The 21,906-nt window shown below is 38.0% G+C and overlaps 2 protein-coding genes across 2 annotated transcripts; both read left to right on the plus strand.

Moving 5' to 3' along the window:
• Positions 1 to 1,281: 1,281 nt before the first annotated feature.
• Positions 1,282 to 4,995, plus strand: LOC140863499 (4-coumarate--CoA ligase-like 9). Its single transcript, XM_073266964.1, has 6 exons — positions 1,282 to 2,334; positions 3,522 to 3,711; positions 3,795 to 3,940; positions 4,020 to 4,087; positions 4,306 to 4,408; positions 4,703 to 4,995. The coding sequence occupies exons 1-6, from the start codon at positions 1,285 to 1,287 to the stop codon at positions 4,826 to 4,828; spliced, it is 1,683 nt and encodes a 560-aa protein (XP_073123065.1). The 5' UTR covers positions 1,282 to 1,284; the 3' UTR covers positions 4,829 to 4,995.
• Positions 4,996 to 15,353: 10,358 nt separating this feature from the next.
• LOC140866249 (uncharacterized) lies at positions 15,354 to 18,402 on the plus strand. Its single transcript, XM_073271196.1, has 4 exons — positions 15,354 to 15,794; positions 16,472 to 16,903; positions 17,255 to 17,561; positions 17,792 to 18,402. The coding sequence occupies exons 1-4, from the start codon at positions 15,411 to 15,413 to the stop codon at positions 17,932 to 17,934; spliced, it is 1,266 nt and encodes a 421-aa protein (XP_073127297.1). The 5' UTR covers positions 15,354 to 15,410; the 3' UTR covers positions 17,935 to 18,402.
• Positions 18,403 to 21,906: the final 3,504 nt, after the last annotated feature.

Raw genomic sequence — 21,906 nt, forward strand, 5'->3', positions numbered from 1 at the left:
ACATGCAATCAAGAAGAAATTAACACGATGATTTATAGTGGTTCAGATATGAATTATCCTACATCCACTTTGGCCAAAAGCTCTTCACGATATCAATCACAAAGTGTATCAAAGATTACAATGTATCGACCTCAATCTCCAATGCTTATTGAACCAAAGAACATGAAGAGAAAATCAAGAAATACAATCACAAAGACTGATCCAATCACCCTCTATGCACACGAAGACTCTTAGCTAATTCCAGAAAAAAAAAACTCGATCGAAGAATGGATCTCTCTTGTGTTGATTCCAACTGCTTCGATCTCCCTTCTTATCTCCCAGCCTCTTGCGGTTGGTTAGTTAGTTAGATAAGTTGAGATTGAAACTTATCTCCTGTGTCTCCACCTTGCATGGTATGATGTCCTTTCTTGATTCTCCATTCTCATTGGTTACACAAGCTTAATAAGAAAGCCAAACATTACAAATTGAAATCCAAAAGCTAGTCATATGGTGATTTTGATTCTTTAAAGTGATTCTAATAAAAAGGTCAATGATAAAATTATTCTAATCACTTAATTATCTGTCAAACACTACCCAACTTTGATTTTTAAATTTTCACATTTGTTTCCAAACACTACCGATTTTTTTAATCTATAAATTTAATCACTTCTACAAAAATATAATCTTTTGCAAACAATTACTCAATTATTTTGAACCGCCTTAAAAGATATATTTAAGTAATAATATATCTCTTGTGACGTAGTAGCACAAAACTGTATTAGTAAATTAAACCTCTAACTCATGTGTAATGGGGTTCCTTTCGGAGTCTAATCCTTTGTATTAGTAAATTAAACGGTTGATTTCTAAAAAAATCAAATCAAACCAAATAATTGATTTAATAATTATTTTCTTGAAATTCATTTTCTCCCAATGTTGTCCGCATCTTCATGGATCACATCACGTAGTTATAAAAAAAATGCCCAAGATGAATTGATTCAAACAATTTGTCAGAGTAATTTAGTTAAGAGAATGCATACCATTTTACTTCGATGTTGATAATATTTTAAATATCAACCCAAAACGTATCAAATGATTCACAAAACAAACAATTATTACACTTAAAAAATTACATTAATTAATAATTATATATCATACAAAAAATATATTGTTTTTTAAAAAATAAAATAACATGCAGGCGAAATGCAAGGCAAATAAAATATATGATTTTGCACTAAACTAATTAAAGACACTAAAACCAATTATTGATCGCCTATTTAATTAAGCAGCTCCATTGAGCTCATTTTCATGGCGGAAACTCAGCCACCCTCCAGCAATGGCTATTGCGCCGGAACCAAGATATACCACAGCCTCCGCGCCGCCGTACCTCTTCCGCCGCTCTCACAACCCTTTTCCGTCGCTGAGTACGCTCTCTCCCTCCTCCATTCCCCCACCACCCCCACCTCCGGCGCCCTCTCCACCACCACCTTCCTCGTAGACGCCGCCACCGGCCGCCGCCTCAGCTACGCCGCGTTCCTCCGCCAAGTCAGATCCCTATCATCCTCCCTGAAATCCCTTTACCCTTCCCTTTCCAAGAACGACGTCGCTTTCATCCTCTCGCCTCCCTCCTTCCACGTTCCGGTCCTCTACTTCTCCCTCCTCTCCTTGGGAATCACCGTTTCGCCTTCCAATCCATTGTCTCCTCCGCCGGAGCTAGCCCACCAAATCGATCTCTGTAAACCCGCCATCTTCTTCGCCACCTCCGCCACCGCCCAGAAGCTTCCGCCGAATGATCTCCCACTGATCCTCCTCGACTCCCATCAATTTCTCTCCATGCTTGACGCGGAACCTTCCGGCAATACAGCCGCAGTCGTTGTAAATCAACGGGACCACGCCGCCATCCTCTACTCCTCCGGCACGACGGGGAAAGTGAAAGGCGTCGTGTTAACTCACCGTAACTTGATAGCAGTGATCGCCGGATTTTATCACCACAGTTTAATCAACAATAAGAAAGCACGGGAAGAAGAAAATGGTGTTTACATTCACCCAGTACTGTTATTCACGTTGCCATTGTTTCACGTTTTCGGGTTTTTCGTGATCATAAAGGCGGCGTCGATGGGGGAGATGGCGGTGCTGATGGAGAAATTCGATTTCCTGCAGATGCTGGAAGCTGTGGAAAAGTACCGGGTTACGCATATCCCCGTCGCGCCGCCGCTGCTCGTAGCTATGGTGAAGTCGGATTTGGTGGAAAAATACGACTTGAGCTCTTTGATGATATTGGGCTGCGGCGGAGCTCCGCTGGGGAAGGAGGTTTCCGATGAGTTCAAGGCTAGATTCCCTCACGTGGAGGTTCACCAGGTACGACAAACATGCCATGCGACATTCAATTTTCCTTAAAAAAATTATAAATATTTAAATATATATATTTTGTCTTTTTTGTTTTGTTTTGAAAATAATATATATTTATGTCTTAATCATACTGGTTCTGATAACTAATAATTGGTTGAACCATGCTACATTTATCATGAATTTTGTACAACAAATCTTACAATACAATGAAAAAATTAAATATATTAAAATCTCACGATACATTGAATACAAAATCTCGTAATAAAATAGAAAATCTCATTATATAATTGTTGTAAATATCGTTGTACATGATATTTGTTGTATCTTTAGCATTATCCTAATTGGTTTCTAGATAGTCCTCTAAGACATAGTTTGGTACATAGGATATGATAAATATATGATATATAATATAAAGATAAATCGAGGATAAGTAAAATGGTAGGATAATATTGAATGTTTGGTATGATTTTAACAAGGGTGATTAAATTTATATATTCGATTTTAATGACAAAATTAACCCAACCGTAATGTAGAGGAGAATGAGGCGTGTTTAGAGTTTAGATGTTTTATATGTGGAGGATAATCATGTCTTTTTGTAGTATTTTTTTAGTTGTATTTTATTTATCACACCAAATCAAATTGTCAAAGCATTTATCAAGGGCCCATTGACTTATCATGGACTTTTTAAAAATGTACCAAGCATGGGATGAAAGAGGATAATTTATTAATCTCTCCCTTATCATGTGTACCAAACTATGCCTAAGTGCTTAAAAAACACTTTTTTAAGTCAAATAGAGTTTTTTCAAAAGCCCAAAATTACAGCTTAAAAAAACAATTTTTTTTTTTTAAAAAAAAGTATGTGAAATCCAAATGGGCTCTAAAGCTTGATCACAACTCACAACAGTGCTTATCATGAAAACAAATATTATATATTATATGATAAAGTATAAGTTAATTGTCATGTGTTAAGTTCTTATTAATGCTTTGATTTTTTTAGATACGTAATGCTATACGGGTCAATCAATGACGGAATGTTGTATGAAATGTTTTGGAACTGGATCCATTTACCATCATGGAATAAAACAATGATTCAACAAATAAGATAGCACATTGTTTCTGATTCTTGAAAAAGAAAGCTACTGAAACTAGCTCATTTTGTGCTTCAAGATATATGCAATCTAGCTACTTGTTTTCAGGGCTATGGCATGACTGAAACTGCAGGAGCGGGAGCCCGAACCATAGGGCCGGAGGAGGCAACTCGCCACGGATCCGCAGGCCGTCTGTCTGAGAACACGGAAGCCAAGATAGTCGATCCTGATTCAGGGGAGGCCTTGCCACCAGGAAAACATGGAGAATTATGGCTACGAGGGCCCGCGATTATGACAGGTGATAACTTGTCAAGACTTGATACTTGGTACTCTTTCATATATATATATCAGATGGTTTAGTTCGACGAATCGTTGTGACAGGTTACACGGATAATGAATCAGCAACAGCTGCAACCTTGGATTCGGAAGGCTGGCTAAAGACTGGAGATCTCTGTTATTTCGACTCCGACGGGTTTCTCTTTATCGTTGATCGTTTGAAAGAACTGATCAAATACAAGGCGTATCAGGTGATATTTGCTCTTTTCCAATAAATCTTTGAATGATTCATGAATTTTGTCTCTATAATGGGATCAGTTGATATTACAGGTGCCTCCAGCTGAGTTGGAACATTTGCTTCAATCGATGCCTGATGTAGCTGATGCAGCAGTGATTCCGTATGAGTTTTCTGGTTTGAGTCTATATTCTTTAGTTTGTCTTAGTCTTTTCTAAAAATCCTTCTCAAATTCGCGACGAGACGAGGTATCTCTAAAGAATCGAATATACTTCAGAATCATACCAGTCCCATACCCTTTGTTACAAAGTTGTTGATTGATTACCATTACGAGCTACCATTTATGTTTCAACACTTTCGTATATTTTCGAGATCGTGCAGCTATCCAGATGAAGAAGCAGGCCAGATTCCGATTGCATATGTTGTAAGAAAACCTGGCAGCACTATCTCTGCCACTCGAATCATGGATTTCATTGCAAACCAGGTATGAAAAACCAAGTCTTTTAACAAAAGAGAGCGTATATCTGTGAGACGGTTCGACATAAGAAAATATGTGCTCTAAGCTTTGCCCAAGGAAGTGTTATTTTCCCACATTAGCCTGGTTTCATATCCCCTTTTTCTTGCTTCTAATCCTGCGAAGACACAACGTCTTTGGCTTATTTTGTCTATGTTTTAAAACTGTGGGGCTAACTCTGCTGTTGTATATTTGGCTTTCACTGTTTTCATCTATTTTGGTTTTTCAATATGAAACAATGGGTTGTTCTTTACTGTCTTCCAGGTTGCTCCTTACAAAAAGATCCGTCGCGTTGCATTTATCAACTCGATCCCAAAATCTCCGTCAGGAAAGATCTTGCGGAGGGAGTTGGTCAAACATTCACTTTCGACATCTTCATCTAAGCTATGATTGTGCAACTTTTCGATAAAAACTTGTTACATATGTAAATTATTTTCAAGTGAGATGTTCTCAAACATTTAATAAAAACATCATAGAATTACAATTACTACCACACTAGGGGCGTGTGTCTTTAATTTTGTACAAGTAATTTGGTTTATTTTTTAAGTACCATACAACATTTCAAAATGTTATTTGTATATAATGTTTGAAGTTTATCTCAATTCCTATGAAGTGTTTCCCTTGTAGAGAAATATTTATTATTATTATTCTATATGTAACACCCGGTACTTTTAATACGTAAATCCGCATGCATAATTAGGGAATTTAATTATTTAAATTTGTGATTTATGGGTTAAATAATTATGTGAATTATTTGTGCATGATTTAATTTATTTTTAAGCATTTAACCCATAATTAGTGATTTTACGATTTTTAGTATTTTAATTGTTTTGATCGCGTAGACGGGACCGTGGACGGACGAGATGACAACTTTCTAGCCAATTTATTCCATGAGCATTTTTAGAGCCCAAAAATATTATTTTGAGTTTTATTACCTCAAAATGTTTAGTATTTAATTTTATATAATTTTAGGAGTCCATTTTTATCCAAATTTAGCTATTTTAATGACTTTTAATTATTTTTAAAATTCCCTTAAATTTTAATTTCGGGATTTTTATATTTTTAACTTAAGTTATCAGATTTTAACTTTTATTTGGAATTTTAAAATTTTATATTTTATATTTAAAACTTTTAATTATCCTAAAACCTATTTTAATTAAATTAAAAACCTAAACCTAATCTACCCAAACCCCACGTTATTTTCCCATCAGCCACCTCCCTCCCTACTATTCATCATCTTCTTCCTCGAACCACAGCCAAGGAGGGTCCATAGCCGAATTTCTTCGAAGTTTCAAGGTTGCTCGTCGTCCCGTCGTCCCGGAATCGTTTTACACGTTGCTTTCTCTTCAACTTCGGTGCAAGGCATGATTCTTTCTCTATTTTTCGTGCTATATCAGTTATTATGCGTGTGTGTGTGTGTATGCATCAAACTTTTCATTGAAATTTTCAGTAAAACAAATCGGATTTCTGGAGGTATGCACATGGTTCTTTGATTTCATTAACATACTCACGTTTTTATGGTTATGGGCATGCATGGCTGCTGGTCCACGGTTCAGAGGGGGTCTTAGGGTCCCTAGGCTGGGTTTGGTTGGATGGTTAAGGCGGGAACAGGGCTGGAGTCAAGCTGCATCAGTTCTGGGTCCAAGGGTGCGCAGGTTCAGGGTTCTGAGGAAAAGACTTTGTTCTCCTTCTCCAGGCCACTATTTTGGGTGAGGCCTGAAGGGTTTGAACCACCTAGATGTTGGTTAGGATTGAGAAGTGGTTTCACAGAAAAATATGGCCGGAGTAGGAAGAACGATCGAAAGTCCCGGCGCTGCTCAGGTCTGCGCGCAAGTCTAGGATAGGCTGACTTGCAGAGGTCCGTTTTCCTTTGTTATGCCATCATTTTGGCTGGTTTTTAGCTTTTTGGAAACGCCTTTGAGTGCACTACGTTCGTGAGGTGGTTTCATGGCCAAATGTTTCTGGAGCAGATGGCATGAACGAATCTCGTGGAACTGCTCAAAATGTTGGCCGAGAAAGGGGTAGGGAGAGGAGGTTTTGAGCTAGTTTCGGGTCTGGGCCGGGTCTGAGTGGTCCGGGTCGGGTCAGTAGGGTAGTGGGTTGGGTTAAGTTTGTCCGGGTCCGGGTTGGTGGGCCGGGCTCGAGTCTTTTTAATTTTAAAGTATTTTATGATTTAATGGGTTTTTGGGCCAATTAATTAGAAATAAAAGGATTTGGGTTCCATTTAATTATTTGGGTTAAGTTTAATTATTATTGGGCTTAATTAAATTAATTAAGTGAGTCTACTAATTTTCATGGGTTTTAGGGCCCATGAAAGTTATTGGGCCAGTCTTTGGGCTTTTAGGCCCATTGGGCCAGAATTGGTTGTTAATGGGCTTGAATTATTTAATTGGGCTTAGAATAATTTTATTGGGCTTAAGTATGTTATTGGGCCAGTCTCAGTGTTAATGGGCCAGATTTAAGTAAATGGGCTTGAGTGTTAGGGCCAGCAGTCCAGTACAATCCATGAGAAAATTGCATGTGTCCTGATTATATATTTAATTATTTTTATGCATTGAAGTTATTTTAATATGTATATGTTAGTATGAAATTAAATTAAATATATATGAAGGACACACATTTTATTTAAGTACATGCATTCATGAAATAATTTTATGTATGAATAAATGTTTAAGGTTGAGCAATAAGAAAATATTTTATGTTGGAAGTTGAAGTAGTGTGACAATTTGAGATTTGAGGGGGATTCGTCCCCATATGTGAACTATTGAAGGGCAGTTTACTGCCAATTTAAGAGGTGATTCGTCACCGCCACGTACGTTGGTTTCCACGCTGATCAGTATTTAATGTATGATTTAAGGTTACACTACTGATACAACCATGCGATGTTAGAAAATAATTTGCTCAACAATATTTATGTATTATGTTATTTAAGTTAATTTAAGTTATGATATGTTATGACATTTTTAAGCATGCTCATTCATGTATATGTTATGTATTAGTAGTAAATTGATTTAAATTATTTTAAATCCTTGTTATGTTAGCATGTTGTGCTTCTAGGCTCACTACACTGGTATGGTGCAGGTGAGTACGTAGAGGATGTAGTACCCACCGGAGGCGAGGACGTATGAGCGGACTGGCAGTGATCCCCGTGACCGTGATAGATGTCTGAGTCGTTATGCATGTGTTGAATATTTTTTTTTGTATGTTACATTTTTAAGTATTTTTCAGTGGTTGGGTTTTGGAATGTTACTTTTAAATATTTTTAGTGCATGCAGTTTTTAATTATTTCCTCATGACAGTATTTTAATTAAATGTAGACTCAGATATTTATTTTATTAAAGAATGCATTTTTATTTAAGTATTTATTTATTTATTTATTTTTAAATCTTTTTATTCTGTGCATATATGTACATATTTTATTTAGTAAGTATTAAAAAAAAATTTCCGCATATTTATTTATTAATTATAGAGTTAGGGTCGTTTCAGTTGGTATCAAAGCACGGTCCTTGGAGGGGTCATTACTGCTATGCAAGCTCAGAAATCCACGCTACCGGTCTGTAAGTTTTAAGTGTTTACAGCATGATTTACTTTTAAGAATTTAAGTTAGCATTAATGTTAAAACACTTAGTTATGCATTGCGATTTACGTAAAGAAACATGGGGTGATGCAATATGCCTCAGAGACGAGTAGTCCTTAGGTGTGAAATTGGGTAAATTAAGATTTTGGTGCAGCTACATGGAAATATTTTCTGCGTGCAGGGAGAATTCTAGTAGGAGGAAATTCCACGTGTGCGTTGCTAGATTCGGGAGTTGCGCATTCGTTTATCTCCCTGGAGTTTATCAGACGGATAGACATTAAGCCCGAGGTTGCTGAAACAGGGTATGATGTAACCATGCCGTCTGGACAGGTTCTTTCTACCACTAGTACCTGCAGAGGCTTGGAGATGGATTTACAGGGGCGCACTACCAGAGCAGATTTAGTGGTCTTACCGTTGACGGGATTCGATCTGATTTTGGGTATGGACTGGTTGATAGTCAATGGAGCTTCGATTGATTTTCGTCGGAGGTCAGTGTCAGTGCAACCGTCAGAAGGCGACCCGTTTACTTTTTATGCATCTCAGAGCAGTAGTACTCCTCAGGTGATATCTCTTATTCAGGCGAGAAAGTTGTTGAGACGGGGTTGCCGAGGTTTTCTAGCGAGTATTGGCACGGCCTCAGAACCATCTAGCAGATCATTATCAGAGATAGAGGTGGTTCGTGATTGTTCGGACGTCTTTCCGGAGGATGTTGCAGGAATTCCACCAGTGAGAGATGTGGAGTTCAGCATCGACTTGGTGCCAGACACCGTGCCTATCTCTAAGGCACCGTACAGACTTGCTCCTACCGAGATGAAAGAGTTGAAGGAGCAGATTCAGGAGCTATTAGAGAAAGGCTTTGTTCGTCCTAGCTTTTCTCCATGGGGAGCTCCGGTGTTATTTGTGAAGAAGAAGGATGGCAGTATGAGATTGTGCATCGATTACCGAGAGCTCAACAGGGTCACAGTGAAGAACAAGTATCCACTGCCGAGGATAGAGGATTTATTTGACCAGTTGCAGGGAGCTTCAATGTTCTCCAAGATCGACCTGCGATCTGGTTATCATCAGTTGCGTGTTAGAGATGCAGATGTGTCCAAGACTGCTTTCAGGACACGATATGGGCATTACGAGTTCTTAGTGATGCCATTTGGGATGACCAATGCTCCAGCGATTTTCATGGATCTCATGAACCGAGTCTTTCAGCCGTATCTAGATCAGTTCATCATAGTCTTCATTGATGATATCTTGATCTATTCTAGGAGCATTGAGGAGCATAGACAGCATCTTCAGACAGCCTTGCAGACTTTGAGGGAGCATCGTTTGTATGCCAAGTTTAGCAAGTGCGAGTTTTGGCTCGAGCAGGTGGCATTTCTTGGCCACATTATTTCAAGAGATGGGATTGCAGTTGATCAGTCGAAGGTTGAGGCAGTGCAGAATTGGGGTATTCCGAAGAATGCTTCGGAGATTCACAGTTTCTTGTGTTTGGCAGGGTATTATAGGAAGTTCATCAAGGGTTTTTCCTCTATTGCAGTACCCTTGACTTCCTTAACCAAGAAGAATGCGAAGTTTATCTGGAGTTCAGACTGTCAGAGGAGCTTTGATCAGCTGAAGAAAGCACTCACTACTGCACCGGTGTTAGCAGTGACAATACCACACGAGGAGTTAGTGGTGTACACCGACGCGTCTAAGCTGGGTTTAGGCGCAGTGCTTATGCAGTGTGGCAAGGTTATTGCGTATGCGTCGAGGCAGCTGAAGGTTCATGAGCAGAATTACCCGACGCATGACTTGGAGTTAGCAGCAGTGGTTTTCGCTTTGAAAATCTGGAGAAACTATCTGTATGGCGAGAAGTGCAAGATTTTCACAGACCACAAGAGTCTCAAGTACTTCTTCACACAGAAGGAGTTGAACATGAGACAGCGCCGATGGTTGGAGTTGGTGAAGGATTATGACTGTGACATTAGCTACCATCCGGGTAAAGCTAATGTAGTAGCAGATGCTTTGAGTAGGAAGTCGTCAGTGGTCTCATATTTGACCGTACAGTTACCACTACAGAGCGAGATTCAGATATTTGACTTGGAGTGTTATCCGAGTGGTCATGCATCGAGCTTGTCAGTGTTGACGGTGCAGCCAGTTCTGCGAGATCGGATCAGGGATGGACAGTCTACGGATGAGGAGTTGCAGCGATGGAGACAGAGAGATGAGGCTAGGGGTAACTTCTTGTATACAGTGGTGGATGGCATCGTTCAGTACCGTGGTAGGATGTGGGTACCGAACGTCGATCAGTTGAGAGCTGAGATTTTAGCAGAGGCTCACACATCTCCGTACTCCATTCACCCCGGAAGTACGAAGATGTACAAAGATTTGCAGCTATTGTATTGGTGGCCCGGGATGAAGAGTGACATCGGGAGAGTGGTGTCAGAGTGCATGACTTGTCAGCAAGTCAAGGCAGAGCATCAGCGTCCAGCAGGACTTCTTAGACCTCTTCCTATTCCGGAATGGAAATGGGAGAATATTACGATGGACTTTGTGGTTGGCTTACCGAGGAGTGCCAGAGGTTGCACAGCGATTTGGGTGATTGTGGATTGACTCACCAAGTCAGCTCATTTCTTGCCGGTAAGGACTACTTACTCATTGACACAGTATGCAAAGCTTTACATCAAGGAGATTGTTAGGTTGCATGGCATACCAGTGTCGATTGTGTCAGACAGAGATCCGAGATTCACATCCGCGTTTTGGAAGAGTCTGCACATAGCTTTGGGGACTAGAATTTTATTCAGCACAACATTCCATCCCCAGACAGATGGTCAGTCTGAGAGAGTGATCCAGGTTCTCGAGGATCTTCTGATAGCTTGTGTCATCGATTTTCAGGGCTCGTGGGATACTAGACTGCCAATAGTGGAGTTTACCTATAACAACAGTTTTCAGTCGTCTATAGGTATGGCTCCTTATGCAGCATTGTATGGGAGGAGATGCAGATCTCCTGTGCATTGGGATGAGGTTGGTGAGAGGATTTTACTTGGTCCTGAAATTGTGCAGCAGACATCTGACATTGTGACTCAGATTCGAGATCGGATGAGGACTGCTCAGAGTCGTCAGAAGAGTTATGCAGATACCAGACGACGAGATTTGGAGTTCGCTGTAGGTGATCACGTATTCCTGAAGGTGTCACCTATGAAGGGAGTAGTGCGATTTGGCCGGAGAGGCAAGCTTAATCCGAGGTATATAGGGCCATTCGAGATCTTGGAGAGAGTTGGCATATTGGCCTACCGTTTAGCTCTACCACCAGGGCTAGCGGCAGTGCACAACGTTTTCCATGTATCCATGCTTCGGAGGTATGTCTCCAACCCGTCGCATGTATTGGATTTTGAGCTTCTTCAGTTGACACCGGAGTTAGAATTTGAGGAGAGGCTTATACGGATCCTGGATAGGGAGGAGCAGAGGCTTAGGACGCGGGTCATACCGATGGTCAGAGTCCAGTGGCTGAATCACTCAGAGGAGGAAGCTACTTGGGAGACCGAGGCAGACATGAGGATTCGCTACCCGGAGTTGTTTGGGTAAGTACTTTAATTTCGAGGACGAAATTCAATTTAAGGGGGGGAGAATTGTAACACCCGGTATTTTTAATACGTAAATCCGCATGCATAATTAGGGAATTTAATTATTTAAATTTGTGATTTATGGGTTAAATAATTATGTGAATTATTTGTGCATGATTTAATTTATTTTTAAGCATTTAACCCATAATTAGTGATTTTACGATTTTTAGTATTTTAATTGTTTTGATCGCGTAGACGGGACCGTGGACGGACGAGATGACAACTTTCTAGCCAATTTATTCCATGAGCATTTTTAGAGCCCAAAAATATTATTTTGAGTTTTATTACCTCAAAATTTTTAGTATTTAATTTTATATAATTTTAGGAGTCCATTTTTATCCAAATTTAGCCATTTTAATGACTTTTAATTATTTTTAAAATTCCCTTAAATTTTAATTTCGGGATTTTTATATTTTTAACTTAAGTTATCAGATTTTAACTTTTATTTGGAGTTTTAAAATTTTATATTTAAAACTTTTAATTATCCTAAAACCTATTTTAATTAAATTAAAAACCTAAACCTAATCTACCCAAACCCCACGTTATTTTCCCATCAGCCGCCTCCCTACCTACTATTCATCATCTTCTTCCTCGAACCACAGCCAAGGAGGGTCCATAGCCAAATTTCTTCGAAGTTGCAAGGTTGCTCGTCGTCCCGTCGTTCCGGAATCGTTTTACACGTTGCTTTCTCTTCAACTTCGGTGCAAGGCATGATTCTTTCTTTATTTTTCGTGCCATATCAGTTATTATGCGTGTGTGTGTAGGCATCAAACTTTTCATTGAAATTTTCAGTAAAACAAATCGGATTTCTGGAGGTATGCACATGGTTCTTTGATTTCATTAACATACTCACGTTTTTATGGTTATGGGCGTGCATGGCTGCTGGTCCATGGTTCAGAGGGGGTCTTAGGGTCCCTAGGCTGGGTTTGGTTGGATGGTTAAGGCTAGAACAGGGCTGGAGTCGAGCTGCATCAGTTCTGGGTCCAAGGGTGCGCAGGTTCAGGGTTCTGAGGAAAAGACTTCGTTCCCCTTCTCCAGGCCACTATTTTGGGTGAGGCCTGAAGGGCTTGAACCATCTAGATGTTGGTTAGGATTGAGAAGTGGTTTCATGGAAAAATATGGCCGGAGTAGGAAGAACGATCGAAAGTCCCGGCGCTGCTCAGGTCTGCGCGCAAGTCTAGGATAGGCTGACTTGCAGAGGTCCGTTCTCCTTAGTTATGCCATCATTTTGGCTGGTTTTTAGCTTTTGGAAACGTCTTTGAGTGCACTACGTTCGTGAGGTGGTTTCACGGCCAAATGTTTCTGGAGCAGATGACACGAACGAATCTCGTGGAACTGCTCAAACTGTTGGCCGAGAAAGGGGTAGGGAGAGGAGGTTTTGGGCTAGTTTCGGGTCTGGGCCGGGTCTGAGTGGTCCGGGTCGGGTCAGTAGGGTAGTGGGTCGGGTTAAGTTGGTCCGGGTCTGGGTTGGTGGGCCGGGCTCGAGTCTTTTTAATTTTAAAGTATTTTATGATTTAATGGGTTTTTGGGCCAATTAATTAGAAATAAAAGGATTTGGGTTCCATTTAATTATTTGGGTTAAGTTTAATTATTATTGGGCTTAATTAAATTAATTAAGTGAGTCTACTAATTTTCATGGGCTTTAGGGCCCATGAAAGTTATTGGGCCAGTCTTTGGGCTTTTAGGCCCATTGGGCCAGAATTGGTTGTTAATGGGCTTGAATTATTTAATTGGGCTTAGAATAATTTTATTGGGCTTAAGTATGTTATTGGGCCAGTCTCAGTGTTAATGGGCCAGATTTAAGTAAATGGGCTTGAGTGTTAGGGCCAGCAGTCCAGTACAATCCATGAGAAAATTGCATGTCTCCTGATTATATATTTAATTATTTTTATGCATTGAAGTTATTTTAATATGTATATGTTAGTATGAAATTAAATTAAATATATATGAAGGACACACATTTTATTTAAGTACATGCATTCATGAAATAATTTTATGTATGATTAAATGTTTAAGGTTGAGCAATAAGAAAATATTTTATGTTGGAAGTTGAAGTAGTGTGACAATTTGAGATTTGAGGGGGATTCGTCCCCATATGTGAACTATTGAAGGGCAGTTTACTGCCAATTTAAGAGGTGATTCGTCACCGCCACGTACGTTGGTTTCCACGCTGATCAGTATTTAATGTATGATTTAAGGTTACACTACTGATACAACCATGCGATGTTAGAAAATAATTTGCTCAACAATATTTATGTATTATGTTATTTAAGTTAATTTAAGTTATGATATGTTATGACATTTTTAAGCATGCTCATTCATGTATATGTTATGTATTAGTAGTAAATTGATTTAAATTATTTTAAATCCTTGTTATGTTAGCATGTTGTGCTTCTAGGCTTACTACACTGGTATGGTGCAAGTGAGTACGTAGAGGATGTAGTACCCACCGGAGGCGAGGACGTATGAGCGGACTGACAGTAATCCCCGTGACCGTGATAGATGTCTGAGTCGTTATGCATGTGTTGAATATTTTTTTTTGTATGTTACATTTTTAAGTATTTTTCAGTGGTTGGGTTTTGGAATGTTACTTTTAAATATTTTTAGTGCATGCAGTTTTTAATTATTTCCTCATGACAGTATTTTAATTAAATGTAGACTCAGATATTTATTTTATTAAAAAATGCATTTTTATTTAAGTATTTATTTATTTATTTATTTTTAAATCTTTTTATTCTGTGCATATATGTATGGGCATATATGTACATATTTTATTTAGTAAGTATAAAAAAAAAATTTCCGCATATTTATTTATTAATTATAGAGTTAGGATCATTTCACTATAAACATGTGGAAGTTCGTTTAAAATACTTACATTGAACGAAACTATCATACCATTGATATGATCAGTACAAACGCTTGAACACACTTAAAACCCCATGTAAAAATAATCAATTATTAAATAAAATAAAATTTCATCAAGATTTAGGGTTTAATCTTTGTTACATTAGGAGTATTTATCATTTTATTTTAATATAATTAGATCACGTGATCCCTTAGATTTTTTTTATATATAGAAGCTGACATATATGTTAATTCAAAGACTAACATTTGACCAAATCATTGAAAAATAAATATTCATGTAACATAGAATAATACCAAAATTTATGATATCATATGGTAACTTTGATGATACAATGCAAGTATTTAATTTCGTCAAAATTAAGGATTATCATACGATAAGTTCGATGCTAAACAATTTAACATTATTTGGGGTTTGAGTGTTAAAACATGTGAGTTTCCTGTGTGATCCAATTTTTCGATATAGTTCATCTAAGTTTATGTACAACAAAACCAAAATACCTAAAATTTTCTCTAAAAATTTAATTTTAGATCGTATTATGGATAGTGAATGAATTGTTCAACTTATAATAATTTTTTTCTAAAGAAGACAATTTTTTTAAAAAAAAAATTAACCCAAATATTTCATATTCTCGAACGCAAGACAACAAACTGCGACATTTTTTTCTTTAGAGTAAACCTCGAATTTGACTTAGGATGTCATTTTGTCTGAATCTCTCGTGGTCGGCCACCCAGGGCCCCACCCGTTTGTAGGATGTCATTTTTATTGTCACCGGTATTAATTCAAACTATAATATGAAATTTTATTGTAACATTAATTCGTTGAACCACGTGTGTGTCTATATATAAGAGCGGACTCGCCGATCCTTCTACTCTACGACTACTATTTCTTGAACTTTCCGTGAAAGCTTGTACCCCGCGCATTTCCACTTGTACAATCATGGCGTCCGAAGAGCTCCCCCTCATGGAGGATCGTCACGCGGAGCTCGAAAAATCCCTGAAATCACTCGAAGCCTTCCTAGGACTGCTCGGATTCTGCCAGTACACTTGGCTGCGGACCGCTCTCTCGTGGATCGCGTTCATCCTGCTCGCCGTCGGGCTGCCGCTTCTCGCGATCGAGTTCTCGCGGTGCTCCGGCTGCGAAAGGTACGAGATTCCGGATTTCGAGATGGAAATCCTCGTTTTCCGGGCTCTAGTCGCCGCTGTTTCTCTTCTCTGTGTGTCCCGAACTCTGCGTAAGTATGGCGTGCGGAGGGCGCTCTTCGTCGATAGGTGCCACGGCCACTTGGCACAGTTCCGCAAACAATACATTCAGAAAATTCGTGTAAGAATTTTTATGAAAACCTCCGTATGCTATGGTTGGTAGATAAAATTGCTTCATTGTTTGTATCCCAAATTTGAGTTATATTTTATTCACCAGCTTGATTACGAAGTCTTGTTATGTTATGTGCATCGAGCTTCTATCATAGTAACAAAGTCGGAATTGCATCCGCAAGGGGATTTCTAGTCGTAGAACTTGTCACAGACTGGTTGCACGGTGTGGTTGGCTAGCATGGTTTGTAGGATATTTTATTAGTATGAGGTTGCGCACAGAGTGCACCTAATGTGCGTAATGGTAGTGGCTCGGGTCACACGAAAAAAGGTCGAATTGCATTCTATCGAATATGTTGGAAACCTATATACGTATGAAAAACTTTAATGTACATGAAAAGGATGGATCTTTTGTCTACCATTTTTCTTTGATAGATCGTGATCATGGTACGATCGATGATGTGTTGTTTTCCATGTGCTCGTGAAAGCTAATTCAAAATTCAAACTGTGTGTTACTGTTAGAAAGATTACGTGATTCAAGTTGAGGCAATCGGAGGGTGTCATACTTCATAATATAATAAATTTAGTTTTTGATTAACGTGAACAATTTTATATCTGGTTTCTGTAGACCATCTTTCAAGTTTGCTATCGAATTCATACTTCATAATATAATAAATTTGTGTTGTGCAGGTCTTTTACTGTTTGCTGGCATCGTGGTTTGGAGCCTGCTTTCTATTGAAGATTGCACGTGAGCTTACTCGCGTATTATATGTACATCAGTATCCGTGGGGGTTGTCTGCCGTTTTGTTTTTCTCTTGTCTTTTGTCTTGGGCGTATTCGACTTTAGTCTTTCTAGCAGGGTGTGGCCTGTTCAATTTGGTTGGCAATTTGCAAGTGATACACTTCGAGAATTATGGGAAAGTTCTTGAGAGGGATTTGGATGTTTCAGTTTATATCGAAGAACACATGCGTCTAACACACGACTTATCGAAAATAAGCCACAGGTTCAGGATTTTTCTTCTGCTGGAATTCTTAATTGTCACGGCTTGTCAATTTGTGTCTCTGCTTCAGACAACAGAGAATCGTGGTATCATCAACCTCGTCAATGGAGGAGATTTTGCGGTGTGTATCCCTTTAACTTCGTCGATAGTGTATCATGCAAAGCAATTAGGGTTTGAAAAGCTGATATGTTTGATAATTCCACATAATTTCAAGTTCCTGGACTTGAACTAGTTTGGTTTCTATGCACGTTACATGCTTTTAGACCACGAAAAAGTGAAATAGTCGAGTTTTCTCTAAAATGAGTTCAAGGGGTTACCTGAGTACAAGTTCATATTTTGTTTTCTCCATTGTCTCGTCCTTATTTGCATGCTCGAGCAAAGTATTTATACACAAGTATATGAAACATTTACAGTAATTTAGTTTTAACAAGAAGCATGAGTCCTGGCTTCATCACTTTACCTGTTTATGCAGCTGCTCTCTATTGTTCAATTAGTCGGAATAGTTCTTTGTCTAACGGCAGCAGCAAAGATATCACATAGAGCTCAGAGTCTTGGTTCAGTTGCTAGTAGGTGGCATGCAATGGTAACTTGCAATTCTAATGACGCCTTGGGGTCTGGATATCTAGGCAATGCTGAAAATCCTGAATTGTCCCGTCCTGCGGGTTCATTACCAATAAATTATTCAGAAAGTGATTTGGAGTCTGCTGATCTTATGCCTTTGTCCACAAATGTTGAGCTGTACTCCTCTGCCTCTTCATATCACAAGAGACAGGCTTTTGGTGCGTGCTTATACCCACCCATATATTTATATGCTAAAATATTTTCCGAATTTTCATGTGATAGACATAGGTAGTGTTTGGAAATGCTAAAAACAAAAGTGATTATGAGCTTTTTGTCTTTACAAAATTGCCTAAATCTCGGTTGTATTTGTGTTCCCTCCAACGTGATCCTTATTTTACTTAAGATCCGTGATATATATATCCTCATCATAGGTTAACTTTCTTTGCAGTTACATATGTGCAGTCCAACACTGGTGGATTTACCATATTTGGATGGATGGTTGATCGGATGCTCATCAACACAATCTTCTTCATCGAGCTCTCCCTCGTTTTCTTCGTTCTGGGGAAGACCATCACGATCACCACAAGATGAAATGCACGCACAAGTAATCTTTTAAATGCCCGCACGCACGCGCGCACAGACACACACGCATGAAACCTTTAGTTTGAATTTACACTCTTACTCATCCCCTTCTTTTTCAATGGGGGTACCAACTAGAATAGCTATGAACGAGAAAAATCAACATTAACCTTATGTAGGGTATGCTAGTGCTACATTTAACTCTTGTTATGTAATGGCTTTGTGCAAGCTCAGAGATATTTATGCTAACCTATAGCATAGGTTACAAGTGTCGTTTGTTCGTTTTTCTGGACACTAGACGTCTAGACCCCAACTCGGACATGTCTTGTTGCGGTTTAGTTAAACTGTTATATATATGGTGTCGACTATCAAGAATGTTCGTTTAACTAGACGTGGCTGTAATGGTAGTGTATGTATTGTGTCACTGTAGACTATCCACTCTTGCAGAATTAGCGAATAAATCGAATCCATAATTCATAGTATCCTTCTTCCCGATATTGCTTTCCAAGAAGTTTCTGTAGTTTAACAGAAAGTGAACAGTTTTGTTAAAAACGTGATGCTTGTATATATTTTAAAAAATGAATGTCATAAATACATTTAAGGAAAAAAAAATGAGGAAAGGGGAGGTGACACGGAGATCAAGGAATAGGAAATTAGGAAAACACAAATTACAAAATCCCAACTCCTCGAACAATAAAAATTAACAATTACATGTTATAGAACCCAACCTGCAGATTTTAAAAATAGATGTAGTGAATTAGAACTTGAAATTGCATAAATAATATAATAAAAAAAAACACACAAGTTTTTCATATGCAATTGAATCGGCACATAGCCAGAAAATATTTTAACATTGGCGGGATAAAATCCAAATATGTCCTTAAAGTTTTTTAATTTTTTCAAAAATATACTAACACTTTATTCGTTTCTAATTATGTCCCTTATTTAACAAATAGTTTTCTTAATATGTCCCTCAAACTAAAAATTGCCTATAATACCTTTATTCTAACAATTATAATTAATATTTCCTCTGAACTCAAAAAATGGTATCAGAGTCTAGGTAATTTTATTCAGATTTTATATTATTCATTAAATCATACTTTTCTTTGTTGAGGAAGAGATTTTCAACAAACCATGGATTCAAACGAGAGTTTGAACCAGAAGGATTTCATTTATATGAAATCCCATAAACAAGTGAATCTATTTAAAATAGATTTTTTACAACAGAACTTAAAGAGACTTAGGTCTTTTATACTTTCTGAAGAGATTAAGAAATATGATTTTTAATTCTCAATTCTAGAGATCACACCAGATTCCTCTAAACTCTCCGGAGATCTTAGAGAAATTCAAAAGACGGTACAATATTACAGTAATCAGCTGTATGAAATACCTCGGCAAATTGGAGAAATCCTTAAAAAACAAGAAGAAATTCTTGTAACTCTAAAGGATCTTCAAACTAAAATTATAAATCTAGAACATACTTTTGGTTTTAGAAAAAGAAATACAGGAGGAAGGTTACCACTCTCGTTTGGTACCGAACCTCTGTTATATCAGAAAGGTAAAACCAAAATGGTTCAAAAACCTTTAACTGATGATGAATTGATGATTAATCTTATAAAGACAGTATCAGAGAAAAATACTATCTGATGACTACTTTAGAAAGATTAAATTTCGAGGATCTACAAGATCTTGCGGATTTTTTTTCGAATCTTAAAGTAGTAGATCTAAAAATGAATTCTCCTGAGGGTGAACAACCCATAGGGAATCCCCCGAGATATGTGGTTAAAACAGAAGAACCACATAGTGAGTTCCATGTTGGAGAAAATTCACATCCAGTAGGAACCAGATCAAGAAGGAGTAATATACCAATACATCAAACTCCTTATGGAAAAACCGTTTTAGACCCGATACATCCTTATGGGGTTATGTAAACCTGGATGTTCTGGACTTCAAAAACAGAGAAGATCTCATAGATGATTGGACATCAGTCATGAGAATAGCAGCAGGAACTTTAGATCTCAATAAAGAAGGATTTATCAAACTTCTGGAAATGAGTCTAATGGGATCTGTCAAGATAGCTTGGGAAATGACCATGCCAGAAACCAAGGAATCAATCTTAGTAGGAGAATCACTTAGCGAGATTGGAGGAAGAATGACCACCCTTTGTAAAGCACAATTTATAGGGGTAGACTATACAGAGAAAAAGAGAAGGTATACTCAAGCTCTATATAGCCTCGAGTTACATGATATCTGTTTAGTTGATGAATATATTATGTTATTCACCAAATACAGATGAAATTCGGGAGTTGAAGAAAATGTAGTCATTCAGTTATATTTCGCAAAAATGCCAAGCCCCTGGAGAGAAATGCTGATAAAAGAATATGTTCCAGGTAATCTTGATATTTTGCCAAGACGCGCCTCTTTTTTGAAAGGAAAATTGGTGAAATGGTGTCATATGGCAGCATTACAGAAGAATTACAAGAAAATAAGGGGTATTAACAAGCATACTCCTCTATGTTGTAGAGAAAATGATCTCCCTACGGTTATAGGGAATAAATCACAAGGATTTAAAAGAAATAATCCCTACAATAAAAGAATGAAAAGTTCTTGGAAACCAAGAACATTTTGGTCCAAACAAAAGGTCAGATCTTATAGATCAGGTAGAAGAAGTGGACCTACAAGAACATCCACAGCAACAAACTCATCACAAGGCAGGGGAAGAACACCATCTAGAAGAACTCATACGAGATCAAGTGAAAGTTCAAGGATTGCAACTGCTGGACATGTGGAGCAAGAGGACATATATCTACAAACTGTCCAGAAAACGAGAAAAAGGGAGTTAAACTCTTTGAAGCAACACCAGATATGGATGATGCGGTATTCTTTCAAGATCTAGTCCAAGTATATCAATTTGAAGATATCCCCTCAGATGAAAGTATATACGAAGAAGAGATATTGTTTAGCCAAGATGAATCTGAAGATGAATCAGAATAAAGAAGAAGTGTTTCGACACGAAACACATGAGAGTTTGGCTAGATTTTTTAGTCAAACCACGATATCTCATAATATGGTCCAAAGGATTATGAGAGAAAATCCAACATTACAGAAGTACCAAGGATTTTCGGCAGGACAAGTAGAGAGGGTCTTAGGCAACCTAGGGCTAAGACAAAAAAGAAATCATTTGATTTACAAAGTATCCATAAGGGAAATGACAATCCCGATGGAGTTAACAAGTAATCAAATAGAGATGCAGTTAATTCCTTTTGAAGAAGTAAGAGAGAACTTGCAAAAGCTGAAAAGTGAGGTAGCAAGAACGATGTCTTGGATTCATATTGGAGAAATCCAAATAATGATCAAGGCAACTTTTAAAGAAGGAATAGATTCACCCATAGATATCGTAGTATGTGATAAAAGAATTGGGAATATCCAAGATGCTGTTCTGGGTACGATCTCAGGAAATCTATGTGCAGAAAAAATTGTAGGAGTTATTTATCCAAGAATAGCCTACAATTTAGCTGTCAGAGACTTTAGTCGAGCCTTGACGTTGCATCAAAACTTCAAAGAAAAAAGATTAATGAAGGAAGGTAATAGACCATATTCTATTACTTATCAAATTTCATATGCTCTTTCTAATACGCACCATTCTGAATTATTTATTAGAAATGAGTTTATTGAAATTCCAGAAATCTTTGGAAAAGTTGTTCAAGCAATATACCCGGAAAGAATCGAGTTTCCTTTAATTCAGGAAACAGACATTCAAATACAAGATAAACCGGTTCTATACAGAGATCTAAAAATAGAACCCCGAAGGTTATCTTTCCAAGGTGACCGAATGACAAGTCGAAGGTGGGAAAAATCTCCTATTCAGGAAATTCCACCAGAAGAAAAGGAGTTTTCAATAATAGGAAAACTTAGATCTCCAGAAGGATGGAAAGAAGTCAAAATAGTATTCGAAATTACAAGTCACAGGAACCAATTTCCTTG

Source organism: Henckelia pumila, chromosome 4, assembly GCF_033568475.1.
Source record: "Henckelia pumila isolate YLH828 chromosome 4, ASM3356847v2, whole genome shotgun sequence".
In the NCBI taxonomy this organism is placed as follows: Eukaryota; Viridiplantae; Streptophyta; class Magnoliopsida; order Lamiales; family Gesneriaceae; genus Henckelia; species Henckelia pumila.

Coding starts and splice junctions, on each gene's coding strand:
- LOC140863499 (XM_073266964.1), top strand. CDS start 1,285: ATGGCGGAAACTCAGCCACCCTCCAGCAATGGCTATTGCGCCGGAACC. Junction 2,335..3,521: donor CTCACGTGGAGGTTCACCAG/GTACGACAAACA, acceptor ACTTGTTTTCAG/GGCTATGGCATGACTGAAAC. Junction 4,409..4,702: donor TGGATTTCATTGCAAACCAG/GTATGAAAAACC, acceptor ACTGTCTTCCAG/GTTGCTCCTTACAAAAAGAT.
- LOC140866249 (XM_073271196.1), top strand. CDS start 15,411: ATGGCGTCCGAAGAGCTCCCCCTCATGGAGGATCGTCACGCGGAGCTC. Junction 15,795..16,471: donor AATACATTCAGAAAATTCGT/GTAAGAATTTTT, acceptor TGTGTTGTGCAG/GTCTTTTACTGTTTGCTGGC. Junction 17,562..17,791: donor TCACAAGAGACAGGCTTTTG/GTGCGTGCTTAT, acceptor CTTTCTTTGCAG/TTACATATGTGCAGTCCAAC.